This window comes from Ochlerotatus camptorhynchus, unplaced genomic scaffold (genome assembly GCF_037179485.1).
Source record: "Ochlerotatus camptorhynchus isolate MF236.1 unplaced genomic scaffold, CSIRO-AGI_Acam_v1.1 ptg000503l, whole genome shotgun sequence".
NCBI lineage: Eukaryota > Metazoa > Arthropoda > Insecta > Diptera > Culicidae > Ochlerotatus > Ochlerotatus camptorhynchus.
Window position 1 is genome coordinate 2,345,284 of NW_027040988.1, and position 24,625 is coordinate 2,369,908.

At 42.7% G+C, this 24,625-nt stretch overlaps 1 protein-coding gene across 1 annotated transcript; it reads right to left on the reverse strand.

The window, feature by feature from the left end:
* Positions 1–1,495: 1,495 nt before the first annotated feature.
* On the reverse strand, positions 1,496–18,889 carry LOC135712698 (uncharacterized). Its single transcript, XM_065235681.1, has 4 exons — positions 18,483–18,889; positions 16,184–18,424; positions 2,652–5,004; positions 1,496–2,575 (listed from the first exon to the last, which is right to left on the reverse strand). The coding sequence occupies exons 1-4, from the start codon at positions 18,787–18,789 to the stop codon at positions 1,558–1,560; spliced, it is 5,919 nt and encodes a 1,972-aa protein (XP_065091753.1). The 5' UTR covers positions 18,790–18,889; the 3' UTR covers positions 1,496–1,557.
* Positions 18,890–24,625: the final 5,736 nt, after the last annotated feature.

Below are 24,625 nucleotides of genomic sequence, written 5' to 3' on the forward strand. Positions count from 1 at the left end.
GACGAGGACTTAGCTTGGCACCTGACAACCGCATGCCCAAGGACGATATTTTGTATGCTATATGGTCCACGATTTTAAATTATTATGTTATGATTCTATTTTCGTTTATTTTTGGTATGATTCGCTTTTAAATTATTGTATATGTTGTGAGAAAAGATATGGGATTTTGCGCCATTCATTCAGGCTTTTCCCCATCGAAACTTCATTAAGACTGTTAGTCAGATGAAGATGAAATACTAAATAAGTAAATAATATATGGTTGACACTAATCACATACAAAAAAACTACAAGTTACAGCCCTATGGGGTTGTACGCATTGGTGACGTAGAACTACGTGGTCTTATATAATAAATCCTATTTGTTAACTGCAGCAGGAGCTTGTGACTTGTGTAGCAATAGGAATTTGAGTGGGGTTCTCTTTGCATGCTTGGCATACATAGTTTTGGTCACTAACTGCTCATTTGCTAATAACTTTGCACACAGTTGACGAAACATAGTTCTTTTAGAAGCAGTAGATAGAATAGAGTTTAAGCTTGTTATAGATACGTAAAAAAAGTAGATTTTAATTCTAGTAATAAAGTGTATTTGTTTATGCTAATCTATCAATTTCTTTAAAGAAAAACAAATTTCAACAACTGAGTGAAAAGTTATTAACAAATGAGCTGTTGGTGTGTACAACTGTGCATACCAAACATGTCTATTTGTTTATACTCTTTAGTATGATGCGCTTGACATAGATGGCCCACAGCGACTCACGAAGAGCTACTGATTCCGATCAATAGCGGTGCGGCTTCTTCCTCCTTCTATGAATGCTAAGTGGGCTGCACTTGTGTACTGGAGAACAATGTTCAACGCCACGTGCCGAAAGCACTGCTGGTGCTGCTGCTACTGATGCCGACGACCGGACACAACCACACACGATGATTGGAACTGAATCCGATCAGCGGTTGAGGCCAGCCTTGATAGCTAGCTGCTTGTGGGGAGCCTTTCGGTATGTACTGGAGAAAACCACCACTCACCACACGCGGTGATTGAATAAACACCGTTTGGTGAGACCGGATGGAATTCAACTTTGAAATCTGTGTTAGAGAAATTGCTTTTCGCAGGCAATCGGTGATCATTTTAATAATCATAGCAGTAGTTGCACATTCAAGCAATTTTCAATAGTGACATTTTGAAACATGATAAAATCTTAAATTTAACAGATGCGTAGAAATATTTCTGATCGATTGGTGATCAAATTATTGAAATTGGTCTAGGGGCAGCTGAGTTATTAACGTTCAAAATCTTTCATAATTTTGTTACATGTTCCATTTTTGGTTTTCACAAAGTGTACCCCCATATAGAAATCGCAGACGTAGTCCTACGTCAAAATCAGTGAATTGCAACGGTCCTCGGACTGGTTTCCGGGAAAGCAGCCGCTACAAGCTTCGTATACAGGATTTCTTTCACTTTCATAACTAGACTAAAAATGCCAACATTGTTCCAACATACATCTTATTTTATACATCATAAAATAGTAAACATCTAGAAAAAATCAAAACTTTTACTTTAAGCTTATTTGCTAATTTTTACCTGAGCCTTCTGCCATCGAATGACGAATCTTCTCAGCGTCAGTACGACATGAATCGTACTCTGCTCCATACCCTGCGCCACCATCTTCTCGCCTAGCGACTGACAATCTTGGCCATTTTCACTTCCATTCGTCCTAACGTACTTAACGTACCAGAATTGCTGTTCGAACAGCTTCTCAAAGTACGCCAGCATCAGCTCCAGCACTTCCTCACTAACCAGCACCATATTACGTGCGTTTTCCGTAGTCGTCTTTTCTAGCAGATTCAGAAACCTTGTGAGCGTCTTACTGGAACTTCGGGTTGAAAGCAGTGGCAGGAATTTCAATACCATGATCAGTACTGATCGGCTGAACTGTTTCATGTTGTAGCTCTGCCGTTGGATCTGGGCGGAATACCATATGTTGCTTATGATTCCCAGAAAGGCTTCGATGGTATCGAAGTGGAAGCTCTCGATTCCTTCGATTCGCTCGCTTAACCACGTCAGGAATCCAACTGAATTGATCATGACTTCACAAGATTTCGGGATTTTGGCGATACTGTTCAGGGTGTTCAGGATGAGAATGTTTAGATCTCGATTGGACAGCGAAGATCCGTAGAAGTCCATCAGGGCTCGGATCACCGGAGAATGGCGGAGGATCATAAAATCGTCGTGCGTTTTTAAACCATTGTAGATTGTTTCCAGGATGAAGACCCGGTGGTTGTTGTGTTTAACTTCGGAACTGTGGAACATAACTAGAAAGTTAGGAACGGCTTTGAATTCGAATGTGTCCTTTAGCAGGAAGTAGTGCGTTAGGGTGGAGTGCAGTTCGTTCAAGACGTCCGAGAGGATGTTGACTGTTTCCCCGATGAAAAGAGTTGGTAGGAAGGCCGGTTTCGAAAGGTTTTTCTTCGTGACTGTGGCGGGTTGATCCTGACCCGGTGGTTTGATTTTCCCCAGGGTGGCTAGGCCATTTTGGACGGCAGTGAACAGGTGCAACCAAAATTGGGAGTCGATGAATTTTCTGTAATGGGATGGTATTTGAAATGCTTCGTTTGGGTATAATTACAACATTTATGTGGGTGCTGGAAAATACTAACCTCGAAAGCTCCAAATGTCCCTTGATCCGCACTATGACACTACCAGCAGCCAACCGCATCACCTCATCTTCACTAGCAAGACACGCAAACGGCAGGGCCAGAGCTCCATTCTTGCCGGCAACATCGAGCAGATCAGAGCTTTCCGGGGCAAAGAGGTATCCCAGCATCGGCAACAGGAACGCTGGATCGTAAATAGCCGCTAGGACTTCTCGTTTACCAGCACAATTGTACAACATGTCGGGGGCAGGTTTTTTGTCTTTGAGGTGTCCATTTTCAACGAAGCGCTCAATATCCGTTGTGGCATGATATCCGCTGATTTGGACACGATCCTTCCTTAGATCATCGAAATTCACTTCCGGAAGTTGTGCTCCGGCGTCCATTTTTCGCCAAATAGGGAAACTGCTGAGTGTGTTGAGCAGTTTTTCCTTGTTGAGCAGATTGAAAACTTCTGAATTGTTGATTCGGAAGAGTGTCTGCTTATCGGTTGAATCTTGCCCCAGGGAAAAGTGTTTGATAGCAGTTTCTCCCCACAGGAATGGGCGGTATTCGTGTATGTGGACGCCTGACCGTTCGTACAACTGAATCAAGGCCAGAATATACCGATTGCCTTCGGTGAGCGTTGCACCGTACGCACCTAGCAGTAGAGGAACGTGCTTTTTGTTCATCACGGAGGGGTTTTTACGAGCGAACATAAGCAATAGTTGCACGAGTGATGTCTTGATCTTAAACTGGAAAGGAACCAGCAGGACGTCCAGGAAGCGGGAATGAGACAAAGTCAATTCGTAAAAAGTGGCCACATCCGGAGGTGAGCTGTTGTCCTTGTAGAACAGATCTACCAATACGGCGGCGATTTTCAGCAGCACATGCAGCCGTTCATCGTGCCGATTGGGATGATCTGGGGACTTTTGAATGTCGATTCCAAGCTTTAGAGCAAACTTGCAGAAATTAGACCAATTGGCAGTGTCAGTAATTTCTTTGAATTCCATGTCGCTCAAGTGTTTGCAAGTCTTGCCCAATTGAACCCACGAGAATGTCTCCAAAATCAACTCATTCAGTTTATTCACTTCTTTGAGAAGGTCTCCAACCTTCAGCAAAATGTTGTAGAATTGCAGCAGAACATTGATAACGTTCACGTAGACAACCTTATCCTGAGCAGCATCATTCTTTGTGCCGTCGAGGGCTTTCCGGTAGATTTCCATCATCAGCTTGAGCTGGTACACTTCCAAGGAATCGATTTTCAGCTTCTTCTTAGCGAAATCCACACATTCGTTCTTGGGCATGCAGATACGGATCAGTTGCTGGTTAGCGATTGAGTTCTCCTTGTATATAACAGCTGCCTTACCAGGTTTTTCGATAGTTTTGCTGATACCACTCTTGAACTCACTGTAGACCACATTTAGAATTTTTTTGGTACTTTCCGAGTTTCCCTCAAAGACTCCTTTTGCAAAGGCAACGTTTATCAGTGGATAAACCAGTTCCTTCTTCGCAACATTTCCTTGAATCAACTCAAGGAAAACACTGCTCAATCGAGTATCTCTTCCCAGTAGGAAGGCCGCCAATTTAACCATCGGCTTTCCGATGCGCTTACTTTCGAAGAAGCACCGGAAGAAATCCACCTTCAGATGGCCAATGTTGTGACTGAACGTATCCAAGTAATTTTGCAGAGCCACTTCCAAAGTCTCCAAATTTAACTCGTTCCCATTCTCCCGAATAAAATCCACGTAGATCTGGGAAATACTGCCAATTGTTTCGCGATCCAGAAAGTGGTCACGATTACCAGCCAACTTTTGCAATCCCGTCGTCAGCAAATTGAAGTGATAGGTTTTCTCATTTTTCTCGTTGATGAACTTTCTATGCGATAGCTTAGAGTAGTGTTTCAGCAAACTGACACAGTGTCGCTCGTTCAGTTGGAAAATCTCCAGCAACTTCTCCATCAGTGATGAATTCAACTCAAAGCTACTCTTCTTCGCCGACGAGGAAATGATTTCGTTGACGATCTTGTTCGAATACAGCATCGTGTAGTGGGAAAAGCTTGGCACCGATTGCAACTTCTTCATCAGTTCGTAGATGAAGTTCGTTACGACAGTGGAGGTTTCGCTTTTCTGATTGGCGATGGTGAAGTGCTGATAGAGAACGGGACGGTGGCAAAAGATGTTCTCGAGGACTTCACCCAGCTTGTGATCCTCTGCTTTAAGGTCCGCTTCTTCGGTTAGTAGAAGCTCGAGAAAGTTGTTCAAGTAGAATGAGCACACGGTTGAGTAACTGGAATCGAATTTCCCCAGCTCGATTAGTTGCGTGGCGTAGAAGATGGTTTCGTGGATCAAGTAGACCAGCTCGCAGCGGTGCGAAGGACCTGTAATGATAAAGAAAAGTATATATTGAGAATGAGAATATTGTTTCCTTTTATAACATAACAAATTTGAAATTGCTACTCCTTGCTTGCTGTGCCACTACAAACAGAGAGAAGCAATTTCAAATTTGTATGTTTTGTAGAAGCTGACATTTGTGCCTTTGAAGTTTCACGCTATGGCTTCCCTAGAGTATCACCTTAAGCAGACTGCAGTACTGGATGTATAGTCTTAAATGAGATCAATACTCGAATATTCGATATATCGCATACCCTTACTTTCATATCACCATCAGTTTTAAGGACGTGGCCAGGACAGTTCTCGATCTTTGGAGGTTGTATGAATTTCACGGTATTTCGCGGAATATTTTGAAGCTGTTTCGCTTAGAGCAGAAAGCTTCGAGTTTATTTCATTTTCAATTTCAATTTCAAGCACAGAAGAGGATCATAGTGCCAGGTCTATATAGTGAAACATCACTGTCCATGCTGCACAAGGGTAGAGGTAAACAAACCGTCAAGTTGTACAGTCCGGGTTTCTTTTCACTAGCTCTTTCGAGTCGTTCGTTGTGCTCGACGCTGGCGGACTACAAAGCTGTTGGCACACAGCTGAACCGGTTTGAGTTCTATACTCACGATGTAACTGGAAGCAAACCACTGAAAATGGTGATCCATGGTTTTCCACGGAATTGGAGCGCCTTCATCTGCAACCAATCAATTTTTTTCCCATTGCTAGACGTGATGAAACCAGTGCATTACGGGACCAGTTGTACCTGGTGCACTTCGATAAGGGCTACACCAGTCTGGCTGCTCTGCGGCAGATTCACGCGCTGTTCAATATCGTGATTCAGTGGGAGCATTCATTCGCCCTCGGCACTGTTACGTGACACAGTGCACTAATTGTCTGGCATTTGGGCACGGTATTAATAATTTTCACATGAAGGCTCGTTGTGGCTAATGTGCTGGACTGCTGGGACTCACAATACTACCGCCTGCAAGAAGGAATAAGATAGTGATTCTAAGTGCGTGAGCTGTGATTCCAACCACCTGGGCAGCGATAAGAGATGTCGCAAGCGAGCACCCTTCATTCTGATCCGACAACAGGCTTCCACGAGGAACCAACCCGGTCTCCACCGCAATAATCGTGCTCCTACTCTCAACATGGACACGTTTCCAGTACTTCAGGCTCGTTGTATGGTCCTGAATCTAGCACCGCTTCCACCAAACTTCCACCATCAGATCTAGTGGGTCCCAGCCACCGTACAGTTCAGCATCGTCTCACTGACGCTGCCGAGCCATGGCTGGGCCGGGATTATCGTACGCCCGTGCTGTGTTAGGTGAGTCAGAAGACCATGCTTGGCATGCACAGTTGTACACACCAACTGCTCATTTGTTAATAACTTTTTACTCAGTTGTTGAAAATTAGATTTCTTTAAAGTAATTGATAGATTAGGATCATGGGACCTCCCTTAGCTCAGTCGGTAAAGGCACAGCTACAAAGCAAGGCCATGCAGGAGTTGGCTGGGTTCGATCCCCGGATTTTTCGGGTTGGAAAATTTCTCTACTTCCCTGGGCATAGAGTATGATTGTACTTGCCACACAATTATACTAATGCAAAAATGGTATAGGCATCGAAAGCTCTCAATCAATAACTGTGGAAGTGCATCTAGAACACTAAGTTGAGAGCACGCAATAAGCTAATATGCCGTACGCAATAAGCTTGAAATGCGATGAAGAAGAAGAAGATTAGGATCATAGTTTACTGCAGACATGCAAAGAGTAGGTAAATCTAATCATTTGAATCAACACCCATGAATTTTTACACTTAAAGTTCGAGATGTGCAGCGAGCATTTCTTACTTCATTTTTGCAACGCAAAATCAAATACAGTTTATTACTAGAATTAAAATCTCCTTTTTTACGTATCTATAAGAAGCTTAAACTCTATTCAATCGACTGCTTCAAACAGAACTATATTTCGTCAACTCTGTGTAAAGCTATTAGCAAATGAGCAGTTCGCGAGCAAAATTGTGTATGCCAAGCATGCAGAAGACAATTCTCCACTCACAAGCGACGAACTAGTGATCCTTGTGACTGAGGTGATCAAAATCTTGCGCACCACCAAGACATTACCTGATCAGCTTCGCGTGTCCCTCTTGCAAAAGTATAGACCGTGAAGCCATCAACATAGTCAACTGGGACGCTTGCTCGCTCAAGAGCAAAATCATTGAGTTCGTTGATTTCTTCAATGGACATAGCATTGACATCGCCGTCATCACCGAAACACACCTCAAGCCGGATATAAATGTTCACCTCCCCGATTTTCGGCTCGTAAGGCTAGACCGGACCAGCTCCTGCGGAGGTGGAGTGGCTATCGACTGCTACCGAGTTTCCAGCTGAAGATGATCGAAGCGATGGGTGTAGAAGTCTCCACTCCTGTCGGTCCTATTACCATCATTGCGGCCTACTGTCCCAAACAAGTCACCATCATTGACGGGTCGGCAGCAGACCTGCGAAAAGACATTAACTCGACGGCATGCGAAGTACATCAGCGCTGGCGACCTGAACGCCAAACACCAGGCTTGGGGCAACAGAACCAAAACGGCACAATTCTCAACGACGACCTGCAAGAGGCTCACTACACCATAATAGCGCTGAACTCTCCCACCCGTTTGAGCCGGTCTGGTATTCACTCCACCATCGACATCTTCGTCAGAAAAAAGTGAGACAACATCTTGCAACCTGTGAGTTCGGACCACTATCCAGTGGTGGCCGATGTGGGCACATCCGTCAACCGATTCCAAGCTTCCCGACGCAACTACCATCGCGTCAGTTGGGATCAGTTCCAACACTGTGTCGACTCTTACTGTCGACTACGGTGTCCTTCTGGAGACGCCCGAAGACGTTGACCGATTTTTGCGTTTCATCGAGGAGGCGATATCCCGGACCAGGGAACAACACGTGCCAGTATCCATACAGGTCTTGTTAGACTCCGTAACTCAACTCGAAGGCATTACCAACGTTCTGGCTTTTGCCTGTCTCGAAGACCCACTGTAATCGCCTAACAAAAACCATCCAAGCCAGGATGGTGGACCTCAGCAATCAGAACTTTGCTAACAGGATCCGCTCTCTCCCAGATTGTGCAAAACCCTTTTGGAATCTAACCAAAATTGAGTGGCATCCCGTAACCTCACTTTTTACCTGTGCACCAACTTTCAAAGCCAGATTGAATGCCATATTCACACTCGAATCGGTTGAAAAATACACTTAATCTTCTAGGTTACTCGATATCTATCCACTGCAAGCAATATTTTGATAATTGTTTATGTTTTGAGAGTTGGTGCACAGGTAGATTGAGGTTAAGGAAACGTCACTGCCAAAATCCTTAAAAATAAACCAAGACCCATTCCACCACTGACCCCACTGGATTGTCCCAGCGACCCAGCGGTACATCAGATAACTCCAGAAGAGAAGGCTGCCGCGATAGGTCAACACTTCGTCAGCTCCCATAATCTCGGATAAAACATCGTCAGCCCTCACGAAGCTACCATCAGATTTCTAATATTTTTCCCGAGGAATCCGAAATTACGGCTGACGAACTATTGGCCTATATCAAATCATCTAAAAAACGAAGGCCCCAGGTTTCGACTACATACTGAATCTTGAACTCAAATATTTCAGTTCCACATTTTACAACCATCTGGCACTGATTTTTAATCTGTGCCTCCGACTGTTCGATAGAGCAGTCTAACACCGGCTCCTACATGTGCCGAAGAAAACAACTTGTTACTCGAGGAACAGTTTGGTTTTCGGAAAGGTCGTTCGACCGTCTACCAGCTGACTCGGCGTTGTTGGACGTTGAAAAAGCGTTCGACAATGTCTGGCATGATGGCCTGGTGTTCAAATTGCAGCAGTACGGTCTTCTAATCTTCCTAGTGAAGATAATAAATAACTATCTATCAAACAGGACGTTTCGAGTCTCTCTGAATGGCATCACATCGGATGCTTTCAACATGCATCAACTTGACCCCATTCTATTAAACCTGTTCACCTTCGGTATGCCGGCTCTCCCTGATGGTGGATCGTTGTATCTGTTTGCAGATGACATATCCATCGTCTACAATGGTAGGGTCATCGGAGCTCTGACTGCTAAACTTCAGAGAGGCCTGGACGTCCTGTCAGAATATTTCAACAGCTGGAAGATCCGTATCAACGCGGCAAAGACCCAGGTCATCATCTTTCCACACTCTAAATCTTCTAGACTTGTTCCGTCGGAGAATAATAAGATCTGCCTGAACGGCACAGAGGTGGAATGATCGAAAGAGGTAGTCTACCTCGGCTTAACACTAGACAGCAAGCTGATTTTCAGTGAGCACGTTGACAAAACGACAACCAAATGTAACATCTTAATAAGATCACTCATCAACAGGAGGGCCAACCTGTCCCTGAAAAATAAGCTTGCTGTCTACAAACAAATCATCCTTCCCGTAATCGAGTACGGTATGCCAATCTGGGAGAGTTGCGCCAAATACCATCACCTCAAACTCCAAAGGATCCAGAACAAGATCCTTAGGATGATCCTAAACAGTCCCCAGCGAACTAGAAATTCTGAGATCCACCTCCTGGCTGGAATTCAGACATTAGAAGAACGGAGAGTTTTTATCCTGGAAAGGTTCAGAGACACTTGTCAACTCATCAGATCATACACGTTAGGTTAAGTTATACTCGTAGTTAGGTAGGTTATCACTTTTTTTTTCAATTAGAACATAACACACCTCCCAAGGGGTATTCTGTGGACTAGTACTCACTGGGTCCTGCAGCAAGCAGGAGCAAATCAGCGGTTAATGTGGTATTTACATCTATGCTGATTTGCGATGACAACCAGCGATGGGGCCGAAGGAGACTTGGGTCCCGAAACACGGAAATTATTTACACACTTGGTCCACTTTATCAAGGGCTCCACCACACTTGCCGGGCTGAAGGACAACATCCGGGATCTGTTCCAAGTCATCATCTCTTGGCAGTCGTACAGACCTCAACACAGTGATGTAACGCAGTGCATGAACTTCGCCAAAAGGCGGCAACAGGCAACCAGACCGGTCGACACCGCAATAATTGTGCGCCCCCGGCCATCACTGATGCTTAGTACCCTGCAATCCAGCTCCGTCGACTGGTCCCGACCCTAGCACCGCCTCCCCTCAACAATCAACGAGCCCTTAGCAGCTCCGCTGGGTATTCTCCAACAGAGCAAGCGGCCCGCAGCCGCCGATCAGCCCAGCATCGCCTCACTGCTGCAGCGTCCTAGCCGAACCTAGGTCCCTCCACTGCCCCCGGTTTATCGTATGCCAGTGCTGTGTCAGGTGAGTCCGTCGACGATTCCCCATTTACCTCGAAGGAACTTGTGACACTCGTGGCAGAGGTCGTAATCATCCTGCGCACCTGCAAGACCCGATCTGAACAACTTCATGCTGCCCTGTCCCTTGTCACTAAGTATGGACCGTGAAGTTATAAAGATTGAAAATTGGAACGCTTGTTCGTTGAAGAACAAGCATTTCGAGCTGCTCGCTAAGGAGATCGACATCGATCATCACAGAAACCCATCTAAGGACGGAAGTCAACATCTACCTATCGGACCTTCGGCTCATGAGACTCGACTGAACCCAAGAGAGAGGCGCCAGCTAGCTCTGAAGCCGATCGCGTAAACGTCAATGCGAACCAGTCATGATCTGTCACTGCGAACCGAAATTTTGATTCAATAAAGTGGGGGAAGTATTGTTAATCGGAAAAAATTTGCGTATTGTTTTTTTTTCAAGATAGTTTTTTTGAAATGGCAGTTAATGACGGTGCAGAATACAAATGTTTTTGGACGTTCGGCGTTTCTGTTACTTATTGTGAAGCAGGGAGAGGGTGTTATTAGTAGTTTTCACGCAAAGGATTTATTTTCCATTGAAATAGAGACAACTTGTAGGGATTGAAGTAAACAATCGTTACGTAATTAAAAATTGATTATCGTCTATCCACTAGAAGTATGAAAATCGGAGCAAGCAACAATCATTTTGATGCCGAAAAAGCTAAAAGTCGTACCTAATGCACAATGTTGGTCAAGTATTCGGCCGCTGCTACTGCGAGCTCCTAAAAAATAACCATATTTTTGCACAATACATTGACTATTTGGCGACTACTGTGAAGGAGTGGGTGGTCTATTTCAAATTTCTGACTAAAATAATTGAAATTTGTGAAATAAAGACATATTTATTGTGTTATCTCTTGATTCTTATTTGAAGTTTTTGTTTCAATTTAGCATACTTCGACTATCATATTTTCGCTTACGCGATTTCTTCGTACGATTTGACTTTGCTTTGAATCTCAAAAACCTTTTGATAATTTTGGTTTTTAAAATGTGGCAACCAGGAATTTCCAAAGGTAATGATTTTAAAGACTTTTCAAGAGAAGAAAATTGATGCTTGGTTAACTGGAGGTGATTTTCAAAATGCTGGTTGATGCTTTCTTCAATACAAATAAAAAAATAAAATATGGATCGTGTAACAAAAACTAATGGCTTCTGACGAGCTCTGCCCAGTAGAAATGAATATTTTCCATAATTTTTATCATATGGAACAGGCAAAACACATTGGTTGACGTAAGTTTCACAAACATTACTGTTCCTGCTAATACTACCCATGATATATACAGCAACATGATACATAGCATTAGCTTCAGAATTGCAGTAAGATACTTGCTCACAACATACAGTTCACGACAAGTTTGAACACTCCGACGGCAAAACTATATCAACAAACCGAGTGACAAACGCGCATCCTCGCTTGAATGATTCTTTCCATCAACAATTTTTTCAACAAAAAGGAAGAAGAAGAAGACAACCAAAACAAAGCATCTGTCATTTGAGCTGGCTCCTCTCTCTTGGGACTGAACCAGTGCAAGAGGAGGGGGAGTAGCCGTTGCTGTGAGGCGTAACACCAACTGCCACCTGCTGCCGTACTTTCAACTCAAAATTATCGAAGCCATCGGGGTTGAAGTTGGCACATCGCTTGGCCCCACCACCACAACATATTGAGTTCGGACACTCCCACCCGGTTGACTATCCGGTGCTCACGCCACCATCGGTATCTACATCAGGAACATGGGCAACAACATCTCGCAGCCTGTCGTGTATCAGGAACTCAGCTTGGACCACTATCCGGTGGTGGCTGAAGCGGATTCCTCAATCAACAAGTTTCAAGCATCACGGCGTAGATTGGTCGCAGTTCTAACCACAAACGAAGTGACAGACGGAGCGGCTCGAAAACTTTGGTGACTAACCTACTATTGCAATTTTTCAGTGTACCACATGGCAACACCACTACTACTGGATTGTACCATATGGCAACACTACTACTGGATTGTACTACACGCTATTTAAAAACTACCCAAATTTGGGTAGAATCCACCCAGATTGGTCAAAACTGAACCTACCCAAAAATGGGTAAACTATGTTGGGCGTGATAAGTTGACAAATGGACAACATCGACATGAATCCGATCGACTTTGTTCATTTGTCAACTTGTCACTCCCAACATAGTTTACCCATTTTTGGGTAGGTTCAATTTTGACCGATCTGGGTGGATTCTACCCAAATTTGGGTAGTTTTGAAATAGCGTGTAGCATTTTCGCCAAAAATATACTAGAATGTTTTGGTTCTATCTTTTTCACTCTGCTCAAAACTGAAATGCATAAAAAATGACAAAATGATACGCTCTTTGCACACTGTCAAAGAATCATTGTACACAAAATCAACTTTGTTCAAATAAAAACAAAAAATCTAACCCATCTGGTGGTTGATGGCACAAGCTTCTAAGAAAATTCTATTACAGCGAACCACATTATAGAGCTTTTTGACGTTTAATCTTCGCACACTACTGCACCATTTAAATCAAACAAGTGCGGGCAAGAGGGAAACAGATTAGTGGGAAAACAAACCGTCCATTCATCCATGTGCGCTAGATAGAGAAAGACGATTAAACGTCAAAAAGGTCTATTTTAATTGATTTCTTCGCTAGTTAGTCGTCTGTCACTTCGTTTGTGGTTCCAACACTGCGTTGCACGCTATTTCAATACTACCCAAATTTGGGTAGAATCCACCCAGATCCGTCAAAACTGATCCTACCCAAAAATGGGTAAACTGTGTTGGGAGTGACAAGTTGACAAATGAACAACATTGACATCAATCCGATCGACGTTGTCCATTTGTCAACTTGTCACTTCCAACCAGAGTTGCGACCTATCACAATCACGATCGCCAAACAGCTGATGGTAGTAACAACAATCAATACGAAACTAACGATTATAAATTGGCTCACTACTTGACTAGCCTATTGGTCCCAAGCAAACGATTAACATACCCCATTCTAGTCGAAATTCTAGTACTACACAATGTTTGTTTTGATTCGCTATGAAAGTTTGACAGATAAAATGAGGGGTTAGTGGATTTTCCTATGTTTCGAGGGGTGAATCGATTAGCTTGGGACCGAAGATAGTACCAGAGCTGAGCCAAAAAGTTGAGCACGTTTCTTTGGGACCTTCTGGTCTTAGAGTTACCTCTATGGTAGTAACGCTTTGTATATTCCTATCAATGTGCTCGTTGAAGCTCTCTCCAAGACCATCCATCAAGTTGACGAAAGAAGTAAAAAGCAACTGGTGAATGTCGTCTTCTGTTGTGATCCATCACCGATCTGGTCATTCCCGACAATCACGACACTCATCTGTGCTCGTTTTGAAGCAGTTGCTGCTTGACTTGCTTATTTGAGTGTATTGGTGAGTGAGCCCAACAGCTTCCGTTTCATGTTGCCTGCTTTGTTTGTAACTTACACAGTCGCGCCTGCCGAGACGAACTTGGAATGCGTAGGCATTGTTCTCATTTTCTTCTGTCGTTTCGTTTTTTCTCATGATCGTACTGCAGAAGTCGTCACTGTTTTCGTTCTGCTTTTTATCATCAGCAGCGAGTGTAGCGTTTTGCTTGTGAGCAGCGACCATTAGTGGTGATTGTTGTTTGCCATGGCTCTAACACTCACTGCGTGACAAAACGATCTGTCAGCGATAGTCGGTTGGTGCGAAGACGAGTGTTACGTGAGTGTCATGATATTTTTCATCACTGCTTCCAACACAGTTTACCCATTTTTGGGTAGGTTCAGTTTTGACGGATCTGGGTGGATTCTACCCAAATTTGGGTAGTTTTGAAATAGCGTGTGCACCAGTATCGACTATGACGTCCACCTGGAAACGACCGACGACATCGACCGGTGTCTGCGCTCCATCAATGAAGCGATTTCCCGAGCCAGGGAGCAACGTGTTCCAGTATCCAGACAGGTGAGTAATACTCTGAACCTTGACAGACCCCACTAAAGACCTCTTTAGACTCCGCAACACGATTCGTAGGCAGTACCAGCGTACTGAGCTGCCTAACCTGAAGACCAATTGCAACCGTTTGAACAAAATTATCCATGTCTCATGGTACTGGATCTCAGAAATATCGATTTTGCAAACAAGATTCGCTCTCTCCCAGATTGTGCTAAGCCATTCTGGAAAATGGCAAAGATTTTAAAAAATAAGCCCAGGCCCATCAATCCTCTTTTCTCTCCTTATCAGAGTTCGGATTCATCCTTACTCATAACCCCAGTGGAAAAGGCCAATGCTCTTGGTCAACACTTTGTGAATTCACATAACCTTGGTGCAATATGATTTTATATTTTTTCTTGAAAATTTAGACTTTTTATGAAAAGATTTGAGTGTGTTTGGTTTATTTCCTTTTAATTCCGTTATAATTGATTATCTTTTGACAGATACGCGTATTTCGTCAACTATTTGCAGACTTCATCAGTGCCAAGTACTCAAAACCAGTGTCACTGATGAAGTCTGCAAGTAATAGACGAAATACGCGTATCTGTTGAAAGATAAGCAATTATAACAAAATAAAAATGAAATAAACCAAACACACTCAAAGCTCTTCACAAAGGGATTCCGTTTAGAGGTTTGACAAAATTAAAAGATTGAGGATTTCTTTATTATGCTCTCAATGCTCTCATTAGAATCATTCTCGTTTCAAAATACCCCTAAAATAAACATGAGCATCTCTCTGATATCCGTAGTAATTTTCTTTATAACATTCTCAAAATTCTCTGTAGAATATTCAAAAAAATTGCTGGAACTCACCCTAGCTCTAGGAGTTTTTAATTATTTCTCAAAATAAATCACCGAAGCATTTCATAACTCAATCTTTAATCCCGATATGAACCAGCCTACGGCTGAAAGTCTCTTAAATAAAGAAAACCAAACATCTATCTTTAATTCCCATGCAAATTCACTTTTAAAATGTAAATTCTGCACATAATAATCTGCATTACAGTACTTGTTCGCTAACTGGGCGTTCTTTACATCAAAAATAGACGTCACATTTAGATTGTCATTTCGTTGTCAAAATTGGTGAGGGGCATTCGAAAGGAATATAAAGTTTTAATATAAATAAACTTGAAATCATTTTCATTTCACACTGAAATCAGGACTTGAATGCGTTCTTAGCGAAAGGGTTAAGCCTATCTAAACTCGCTGAATGCTGTGAAAATATCAATATCAAACTTTACACTGTTTCGATTCAATGCATATTAACTTTTTTAACGTCGCTCAAACAATTCATTGAAGTGTGTTCTTTGACGTGTTCTTCTCGGAATCCCGTTGGAATTTTCTTTAGAATCCACCAGAAATTATCCTCAAAATTTCCTTGAAGTTTACCCCACACCGTTTGAAAAATTCTACATTGCGCAAAAAACATTCCAATGACCAATGTCTTATTTATTCCCGGAGAGAGGACGAAGTATATTTTTTGCACAATTGGTCTTCCAAATTCACGGACCTTTCCTGGTGTTTTCACAGTGATTTCAAATCCCGTCTTTTTCTGATTGTGTCTATTTCCCGGTTTACTAGTTACCCTGAGAGCATAAAAAACATAAAAAGGTTGATTTTATAGCAAAGCAAGAAATGTGTAACCTTGGGAGCGCAAAATTGAGGATTTGCTACCAAACACAAAATCCTGAATACGGCTCTGACTATGAGCAATGTGGACCAGTAAAGTTAGCTCGAAAATGCATTACATGTAAAACAAAAAATAAATAAATAGAACGATTTAAGAATTTACTCACCTTCCGGCAAAACGGCCTGGACGTTCTTCTCCTTCTTCAGCAACACATTGCTCAACCGACCCAGTGAACTGTTCTCTCCGAATCCATCCAACGACTTCAGCTTCCCCTCCACGATCCACTTGCTGAAATACTTCTTCAGCTCTCCTTCAACATTTTTCGCACAGTTTTCGACAATCTCCGGGTGCGGTAGCAGGTGGAAGTATCTCAGTGCAACCGCTTCCAAATATGGATTGAACTGTTTTGGCTTGTTCGTGCTTGGATTGAACATATAAATCAAAAAGTTATCCGCCACCGGTAGTTCGACGGTTTCCTCCTGTTCCAACTGTCCAGCAGCTTCCGCTTCGACTCGTTCGAACATATCATCTAAATCCGACCGGCGTACCTTTTCGAAGGCTTCGTTGACCAAAGAGTGGTCTTTTTCCACCAATATACCTTGTCGTTCGGCAGCCTGGCGGAAGGAGAATGCCAAGAAGGACACCAGTGTCGGTACGAGTAGAGGATCGGTGTGATACAGTGATTGGAACCAGATTTCAATTTCGGTGGGATTGTTTCCAAACAGGGTGGTATTGCGGAAAAGGGTTAGCAACTGTGTGGTGGATTCACGTTGCATTTCGGGGCTTCCGTTGAGGTAGACTTTTGTTAGGAGTTTGAGAACCGATGGGAAGAGCTCCGAGTTAAAGGCAATCGATTGCGGCTCGAGGGCTATTACGACCTTGATGGCCTTGAATTCGTACGGCAGATATTCATACTCTATGGCGCGGTGGCGGTACACGGGGTCCAGAATATTTCGGTAGGTCGTGATGAAGGAAGATGATTCGATATACGAAGGGAAGGTTCGGATGCAAGCCAGTAGGATGTCCATAGCATGTTCCATGGCTATGTATGGCTTTGCGACGGCTTTATCCAAACGATGAAACATCATTGCTGACATGATGGCGTCAATTGTAGGGAACAGCGCCAGGATCTGGTTGATGACATCGAACTTGACTTTTTTGAGGTCGAACTGGTCGAGGTTTTTAAGCTTGGAAATTTCCTCGAGGTATTTCTCGCACTGGGTCAACATTACGGATAGAAATTCCAAACAGTATCCGGTGGCAGCTTTCTTATTGATGGAAGTGGTTATAAATTCCAGTACAGTCCTCGGGAGGGTAGATTTTGTGACAAAATTCGACACCTGTTTGGCATTTGCTGCGGTGAAATGCTTTGTGACCTCTTCCGGATTTGGTTGCCGAAGAATCTCCAGCAGAAATTCATTGCACTCCACTTTCTTCGTTTTCAGCAGGGTGCCGAAGTTCTCCAACACTGCAGGGAGAACATCGGGGCAAACCTCGAATATCTTCAGGACTAACTTTTTCTGATGCTTGTGCAGTTGTGAGTTTTTCAATGCCAGCAGAATGTGTTTGTGGCGAGAATTGCCTCTTCCTAGGTCGACGACCTTTGGAACCAGATGATACTTTTTGGAAGTCAACAGTGGAAGAATCACCTTCTCCGCTGCGTTCAACACGGTATTTTTCATCTGCAAATCAACTTCTTCCTTGGCTGGTCCAACCCACTCGTATACATTGACCAAGGCTTTCAGAATGTCCGTGCTAAATGTGGTTCTATAGATGTATTTATCGATTTCGTGCGATTCCAGAACGTACTGCTGGATAGTCTTCAGAACGAAAATAACATTCTCGGCTCGATCGTACACCAAGTTGTTCAGCAAAGGACTCAGCAGTTGAAAACGACTTAGCCACATACGAACGAGTTCCGAACTCGTATCGATCAAAAACGACAGATTGAAGTCAATGAAGACTTCCCGTAGCGACTCCTGAGTACCACTGGAAAACGACTGTCTGTACTTGCCAACTTCCATCTCCGGTAGGCAAACATCTAGCAGTTGCAAAATATCTCTTCCAAAATTTTGATCCACCAGCAAAATCGCTTTGAGAATACGAAACCCTGCCATCAGCAATTGCTCATCCTGTTGTCCTTTCAGCAAGGACAAGACCACCGGCTTGTAATCGGTAAAAATCTTCCTGGCACATTTACTCGCATAATCGGCATGGACTTCGCCGTAATTTACACTCTCGATCAGAATGTAATGGATCAGCTCAAGGAGAATCGCTATGTTGGATAATTTTTCCTTATCCATTGAGTCCAGGATTTTGAGCAGGGGTTTGAATGTACCTCCGGCACGGATATAGTCCACTGCATAGGAAGGATTTTCCTGAATCGCACGGGTGAAATGTCGAATTGCTGAAAATTGATATTCATTTATTACAAGGAAATTATAAAACAGTATCAATCAACATACTGTCAACAGTAACGACTCCCTTTGTCAGCTTCTGGCGGAAGTTTTCCACCACTTTGTTAGACGGTGCCCCAGCGGCATCTTCCTTCGCATATCCATTCTCCACTTCATTCGCAACATCTCGCTTAGCTTTCCCCTTCTTACCACCCGTTCCGTTTTGCTGACCCGTTGTTTTCTTCACTTTAGGTTTTTTGATCTTCTTCTCCTGAGACACCACACCGTTCTGCTCGTTTTCAACTTTCACTTTTTTCGCCCCAAAAGGGCATTCCCCATCCGGAATCGGTTTTCGTTTGATTGCCGTAGTAGTCATCTTGTCGTGGAACACAGTTTTAACAACTTTTGCACTATTTTACATCCAAATTTTCTGGTAAAACTACGAGCGAAATTTTTAGCCACAACGCGGAATCAAGAAAAACCATGCGGTCGCGACAGTGAGAATCTGGGAACTGTCAATGACGGTGGAATGGAAGAATTCGAACGAAAATAACGCGACATTGCACACACACCAGTTTGGAATGTTGGTAAACATGATCCGATTTTTACTATTACATGGCATGTACAAGTTGTTACCGAGCTGCGTTCGGTGCTACCTGCGACAATTGAGTGAAGCGGAACAGCTGGTTTGAGTCTTTGTAGACGGGATGGGAACAAATTTTTCGTGGGAGTTCCCAAGCACGGAAAAACGAAAGCAAATCATCAATCATTTATATGTTAATCATTTTCAGAAACAAATGTCTGTTACTTGTGCTTGTAGTGCTAATACAATTCCACATATTTTTATTGAAGAAGTTCCATGTGAAATCCCACATGATTTTCATGTGAGCACACATAAACAGAATCCACCCAGAAACACACATGGAATGTATGAGTCAAATGAATAGTATGTGTGGTTACACACGGCTACACATATTAATATGTGTACACATATTAAGTATGTGTCCTAAACATAGATATAATTTGTTGATCACATTGCAAAAATTCATGTGTGGGACACATAAAACAGTCTTTGAAATTTTATTAGTGTATGGATTTTAAATATTTTTGTACTGTTTTCTACTCATTTTTGCATTATTTTCAACCAATAATGGGTTTAAAAAAACATAAAACAATGATTAAAATTTATGCGATGTGCAAGTAATGCCTTGAGCGGTAGCCAGACTGAGCAGTTATAACATAGAGGTAACTATTATAACATGTAATAACGGTTTCAAGGCATTGTTCAGACTACATAGCTATAACATCAATGATAGCGCTATTTTGATGGTGATTTCTGTGTTGCAAATATTTGGTTTAGAAACGTTGTCTGATCCGATCCACGTCTCGTTAAAGTATGGACGACTGTCACCACAAAACTGAAAAAGCTGTTCCAATCGAGCAAAGCGGTGCAGTTTGACGGTTCGATTTGAACAACTTTTGACAGACATCCATACTTTCCAACAATCAATACGAAACTAACGATTTTAAATTGGCTCACTACTTGACTAGCCTATTGGTCCCAAGCAAACAATTAACGTATCCCATTCTAGTCGAAATTCTAGCAATATTTGTTTTGATTCGCTATGAAAGTTTGACAGATAAAATGAGGGGTTATTGGTTTTTCCTATGTTTCGAGGGGTGAATCGATTAGCTTGGGACCGAAGAGAGTACCAGAGCTGAGCCAAAAAGTTGAGCACGTTATTTCGGGACCTTCTAGTCTTAGAGTTACCTGTATACTTTAATTGCAGCGAGAATTGCAGGGCTTTAGTCTGAACCGTGCCGCCAGCGCCGCTGTCTCTCTCTCATTCTCTGTGACACATCTCACTCTCTCTGTTTGAATCTCTGATACCTGTCACTGAATACATGGCAGTATCACGTTACTACTTATCGTTACCTCCCTCCTTTTTTTCAAAGACCCAAACTATGTTATAGCTAATTCGTTTATTATTCAATTCCAACTCGGATCGGGTATCAAGATTGGGTCTGCTTGTTTTCTGACAAACGTCAGTTTGCTCGTTTGTTTTTGAAACTTAGCTCAGGTTGAGGTTCGCACTGACAAAAAGTTCGGTTTCGCACTGGGTTGGAACTGGTTATGTTATGTTAATCAAGCTGTTTCTTTTATTACTTTGTAGTTATAAACAATTTCACTTCTAGTGTTACACTACGTAATCATTATACTTAGCTCGTCGTTAACGGATTCTCAGGTGTCGAGTGTTGACATCCGCCTCTCGTGATGCTGGGTTTGGAACACCGGAATTGTAAGGAGCTGGTTCACCTAGCCCTTCGCTGTTAGAGCTCACCTCTGCTCCCGGCGTATTTTGACCGCTGTCCAGTTTCTTGAGGTGTGTGCTATTTCTCACTAAAACTTTCCCGGATTCCTTTGATTCGACAGCGAACGGGGCATTTACAACACGTAATTCTTCTCGGAAGTTTGGCTCAATTGACCCCAGTTTCAAATTCGTCATTAGGACCGTGTCTCCTTTTCCCAAATCAAATGAATGGAATTTTGCTCTTGAGTTCACGATTGAACATCATTTGACCAGGTGATACTCCCGTTGTTTCCTGTGGTGTGCATCTGCCTTTCTACCACCCCGTTTTGTTCCGGCCAGTATGATGTAGTCAAATTTAGATGAATTCCGCTGCTCTAAATTGCGGCCTGTTATCTGAAGTTATTGATCTGGGAATACCAAATGGGCTGAACATTCTAAGAAGTGCCTTGTGATTACCTCTCACCCCAGCAGGCCTGGGTTCAATCCCAGTTGGCACCACCTGGATGTCCATTTAGTGGTCACAAGTCTAAATTCTACTTGATGATCCTTGAAGAAGTGCAAATCGACAAAAGCTGGCAGTGGGTGAGATATGGATGATATGTTTGATCTAGCAAAAGTTGCGCGGGATCTGTACCTTTCTCTGGAGACCTCATTTGTTCCGAAATTCCAACTGAGTGGCAAGATATGTCGATTGAAAAAAAAGGGCGCCCGTTTGCCCCCATCACCCCTATATACTTTTCTTACCTGCCATATTATCACTGTTGAATTTGGGACACTTCTTTAAAATCTCCCAGCATTCCATGTAGCGGAAATCCTCGCCGTTTTCTTGCGTATACAACTGAATGGCTTTATCGAGCTTATCTTCCTCGTTCGTCCCGCTTTCATTCAATCTAATTATGGCTTTGTAACAGCCAGAAAAACTTCTGAACTGCGCGGCTAATGACGCCCCACCGCTGTCTCAACCCCTCTAAAGTTCTCGCCTCAAATGATTTAATTTTTGCCTTGCAATCATCGTGGACAGCCGACCAAAAAACTGTTACACTTTTATCGGTGCCTTTGATAGAATCTTGCGAGATGTTGATCCAAGAGATACATAATTGTTTACTTTCTTGGTCAGAGAACTTCTTGCCTCGTCGATTTTGTGACATGATCTGTTTTGTAAGGAGGAAAAAAAAAAATAATATGATGAGTTACAATAATTTCAGTCTTGAGGGCCTATCATATAATATGTCAATATTTTGACAAAAACTGTAATGTTAAGCTCCGTTAGAATATTTTTAGTAGACAAGCAAGACTTCCCTGGAGCTTCGTCAGGTCTTCCCGAATCTTCCTTAGGACAGTCCAAATTAACGGCAGGAGTTCCCGAAACCTCAGCAGGACTTCCCGGAACTTCGACAAGACTTCCCGGAACTTCGGCAGAACTTTTCGGAACTTCAAAAAGACTTCACCTGAACGTCGGTAGGATTTTTGCCAAGACTTCCCGAAACTACGGCAGGACATCCCGGAACATCAGTCAGACTACCCTGGAACTTTTTTAGGGCATCCCAAATTTTCGGCAGGACTTCCTGGAACTTCGTCAGGACCACCCAGATTTTCGACAAGACTTTCTGGAACTACGGCAGGACTTCCTGGAACTACGACAGGCCTTCCCGGAACCTTATCAGGACCACCCAGATTTTCGACAAGACTTCCCGGGGGAAAGAGAAGGGACCATCATCATCATCAGGACTTCCCGGAACTTCATCATATCTTCCCGGAACTTCTTCAGGATTTCCTGGAACTTCGTCAGGACTTTTGTTTTGTTCGGACCACCCGGATGTTCTGCTAGACTTTTTGAATCTTCGGCAGGACTTCCCAGAACTTCAGTAGGACTCCTGGACTGAATAGCGTATCATTGTGCAAAAACAGCGCACTCCTTCCGCATAATCATGAAGATAGAGCCAGACAACCAGTTTTCGCAGGGAATTCAACATCCTCAGCACCCGTCGCATTTTAATGTAGCTCTTTGGCTACAAAGCTCAGCTTGAAGTGAGCTGATCGGGTCAGATTCTTCTGGGTGTGTGAAACTTACCTATGGTCGACAGCTTCCACACAATTCACGACCATAGGTAAGTTTCAGGGGGAACGTGAAATTTAAGAGAAAGTGTCAGCATTTACGACAGCAAACGCCACTTTCCATCCTTAATACGGTTTACGATGCACATTTGTTGGGCGGCCGTCAGCACCCCCGAACTGGATGCAAAAAATTTCGCATCAGGCACCTCCGACACATCATTTACCAATCTGAAACTTATCCAGGAAGTTCCCAAATATTGTATCGCCACAAAGACACATCGCTCTGAAACCAGAGGAATTCCTCCGCATTGGACCAACCTATATATGCAAATCAGTTTACCGCTGCTATTTGTTGTTCAGTTTGCTGGGAGGGCGTGAACGGTCATATGCTCTATGCGGAAATTATTTCAAAAACGCACTGCAAAAGATAAACGTTTACAAATAAATAAATCAATTTAATTACCTGCAAAATCCGCGAAACGAAACTGTTGATAGAAGATGAAGCGAAGGGAAACGTTTTTTTTTTTCTGTCTGCTCTGCCTAGTTAACAGTCAACAGTGAAAAGCTCATAAATACACTCACAGAAGTTTGAAACAGAGTTCCATTTCTATTTCAAACACGCGTAAAAATGAAACAGAACTGTCGAGCAGTTGCAAATTTGTTCCAAACAAGTGCTCGAAAAATGAAACTGCAACTCAGCATTGCGAGGGGTGTGTTTTTGTTCTAGTTTCAAATTGAAACAGCCCATATAAAAACAACAGCATTTCGAACAGCCTAAGGCCGTTCGCAATGCTGAGTTTCAAAATTGTTTTAAACTACTCGTCAATTCTATAATTTGAAACTGTCAAAAATAAAACTGCAACACGATCAGCGCAACGCACAGTTCTAAAAGATGTTTGTAATCATCAAGTTCCATAAACTTTACTGTTCTCTATGAAATTTTCCGTTTTTATTTGTGAAGCTCTCGAAACATCTCTAACACATCCAAAGAAATTTGAAACAGAGTTCCAATCGTGTTTCAAACTCGCTCAGAAATAAAACAGAATAGTCGAGCAGTTGCAAATCTGGTGCAAAATAGTGCTCGAATAATGAAACTGCAACTCAGCATTGCGAGAGGTGCGTTTCTGTTCTAGTTTCAAATTGAAACAGTCCTTATAAAATACAACAGCATTGCGAACGGCCTAAGCGTTGAAGAATCCTAACGAATCAACCTTAGCAAGGATTTTCTTTAGCCTACCCAATTCATCTGAATGCTAAGCTTCCCATTTGCATGGACAATCTTTGCTAAGAAGAGTACGCATGTAGAATGTCAAAGTTGCTAAGTTAGGTAGAAACTTTACGAGAAAGTTTATCAGTCCCAGCAGTGACCGTAGCTTTGACACACTTTTTGGTGGTTGGAGATCTATAATAGATGGAACTTTTCGTTTGTAGGTCGGATATCTTCGGTGTTTATGAGATAACCCAAAAACGTGACTTCTTTGACCGACAGCATTGATTTCGTTTCGTTAACTTTCATATTGAGAGATGCTAATCTTTCTACAACTTCCTTAAGGGCTTTGTCGTGTTCTTCTTCTGTGGCACCATGAATAAAAAGATCATCCATGTAAATATACCACTAAACATTTAATTTCTATAAAAAGATGTTCCATCTCTCTCTGGAAAAGTTCTGAAACCAATTTGATTCCAAACATCAACCTAAAGAATCTATATACACCACTTCGAGCTACAAAGGTAGTTATATTCCGACTCGCGGGTTCCGGCTCAAAATGGTAATAGACCGACTCCAAAACAATTTTATTTATTTAGTCACATGTTCAAAACAAATTTATGATTTTCACGAGATAA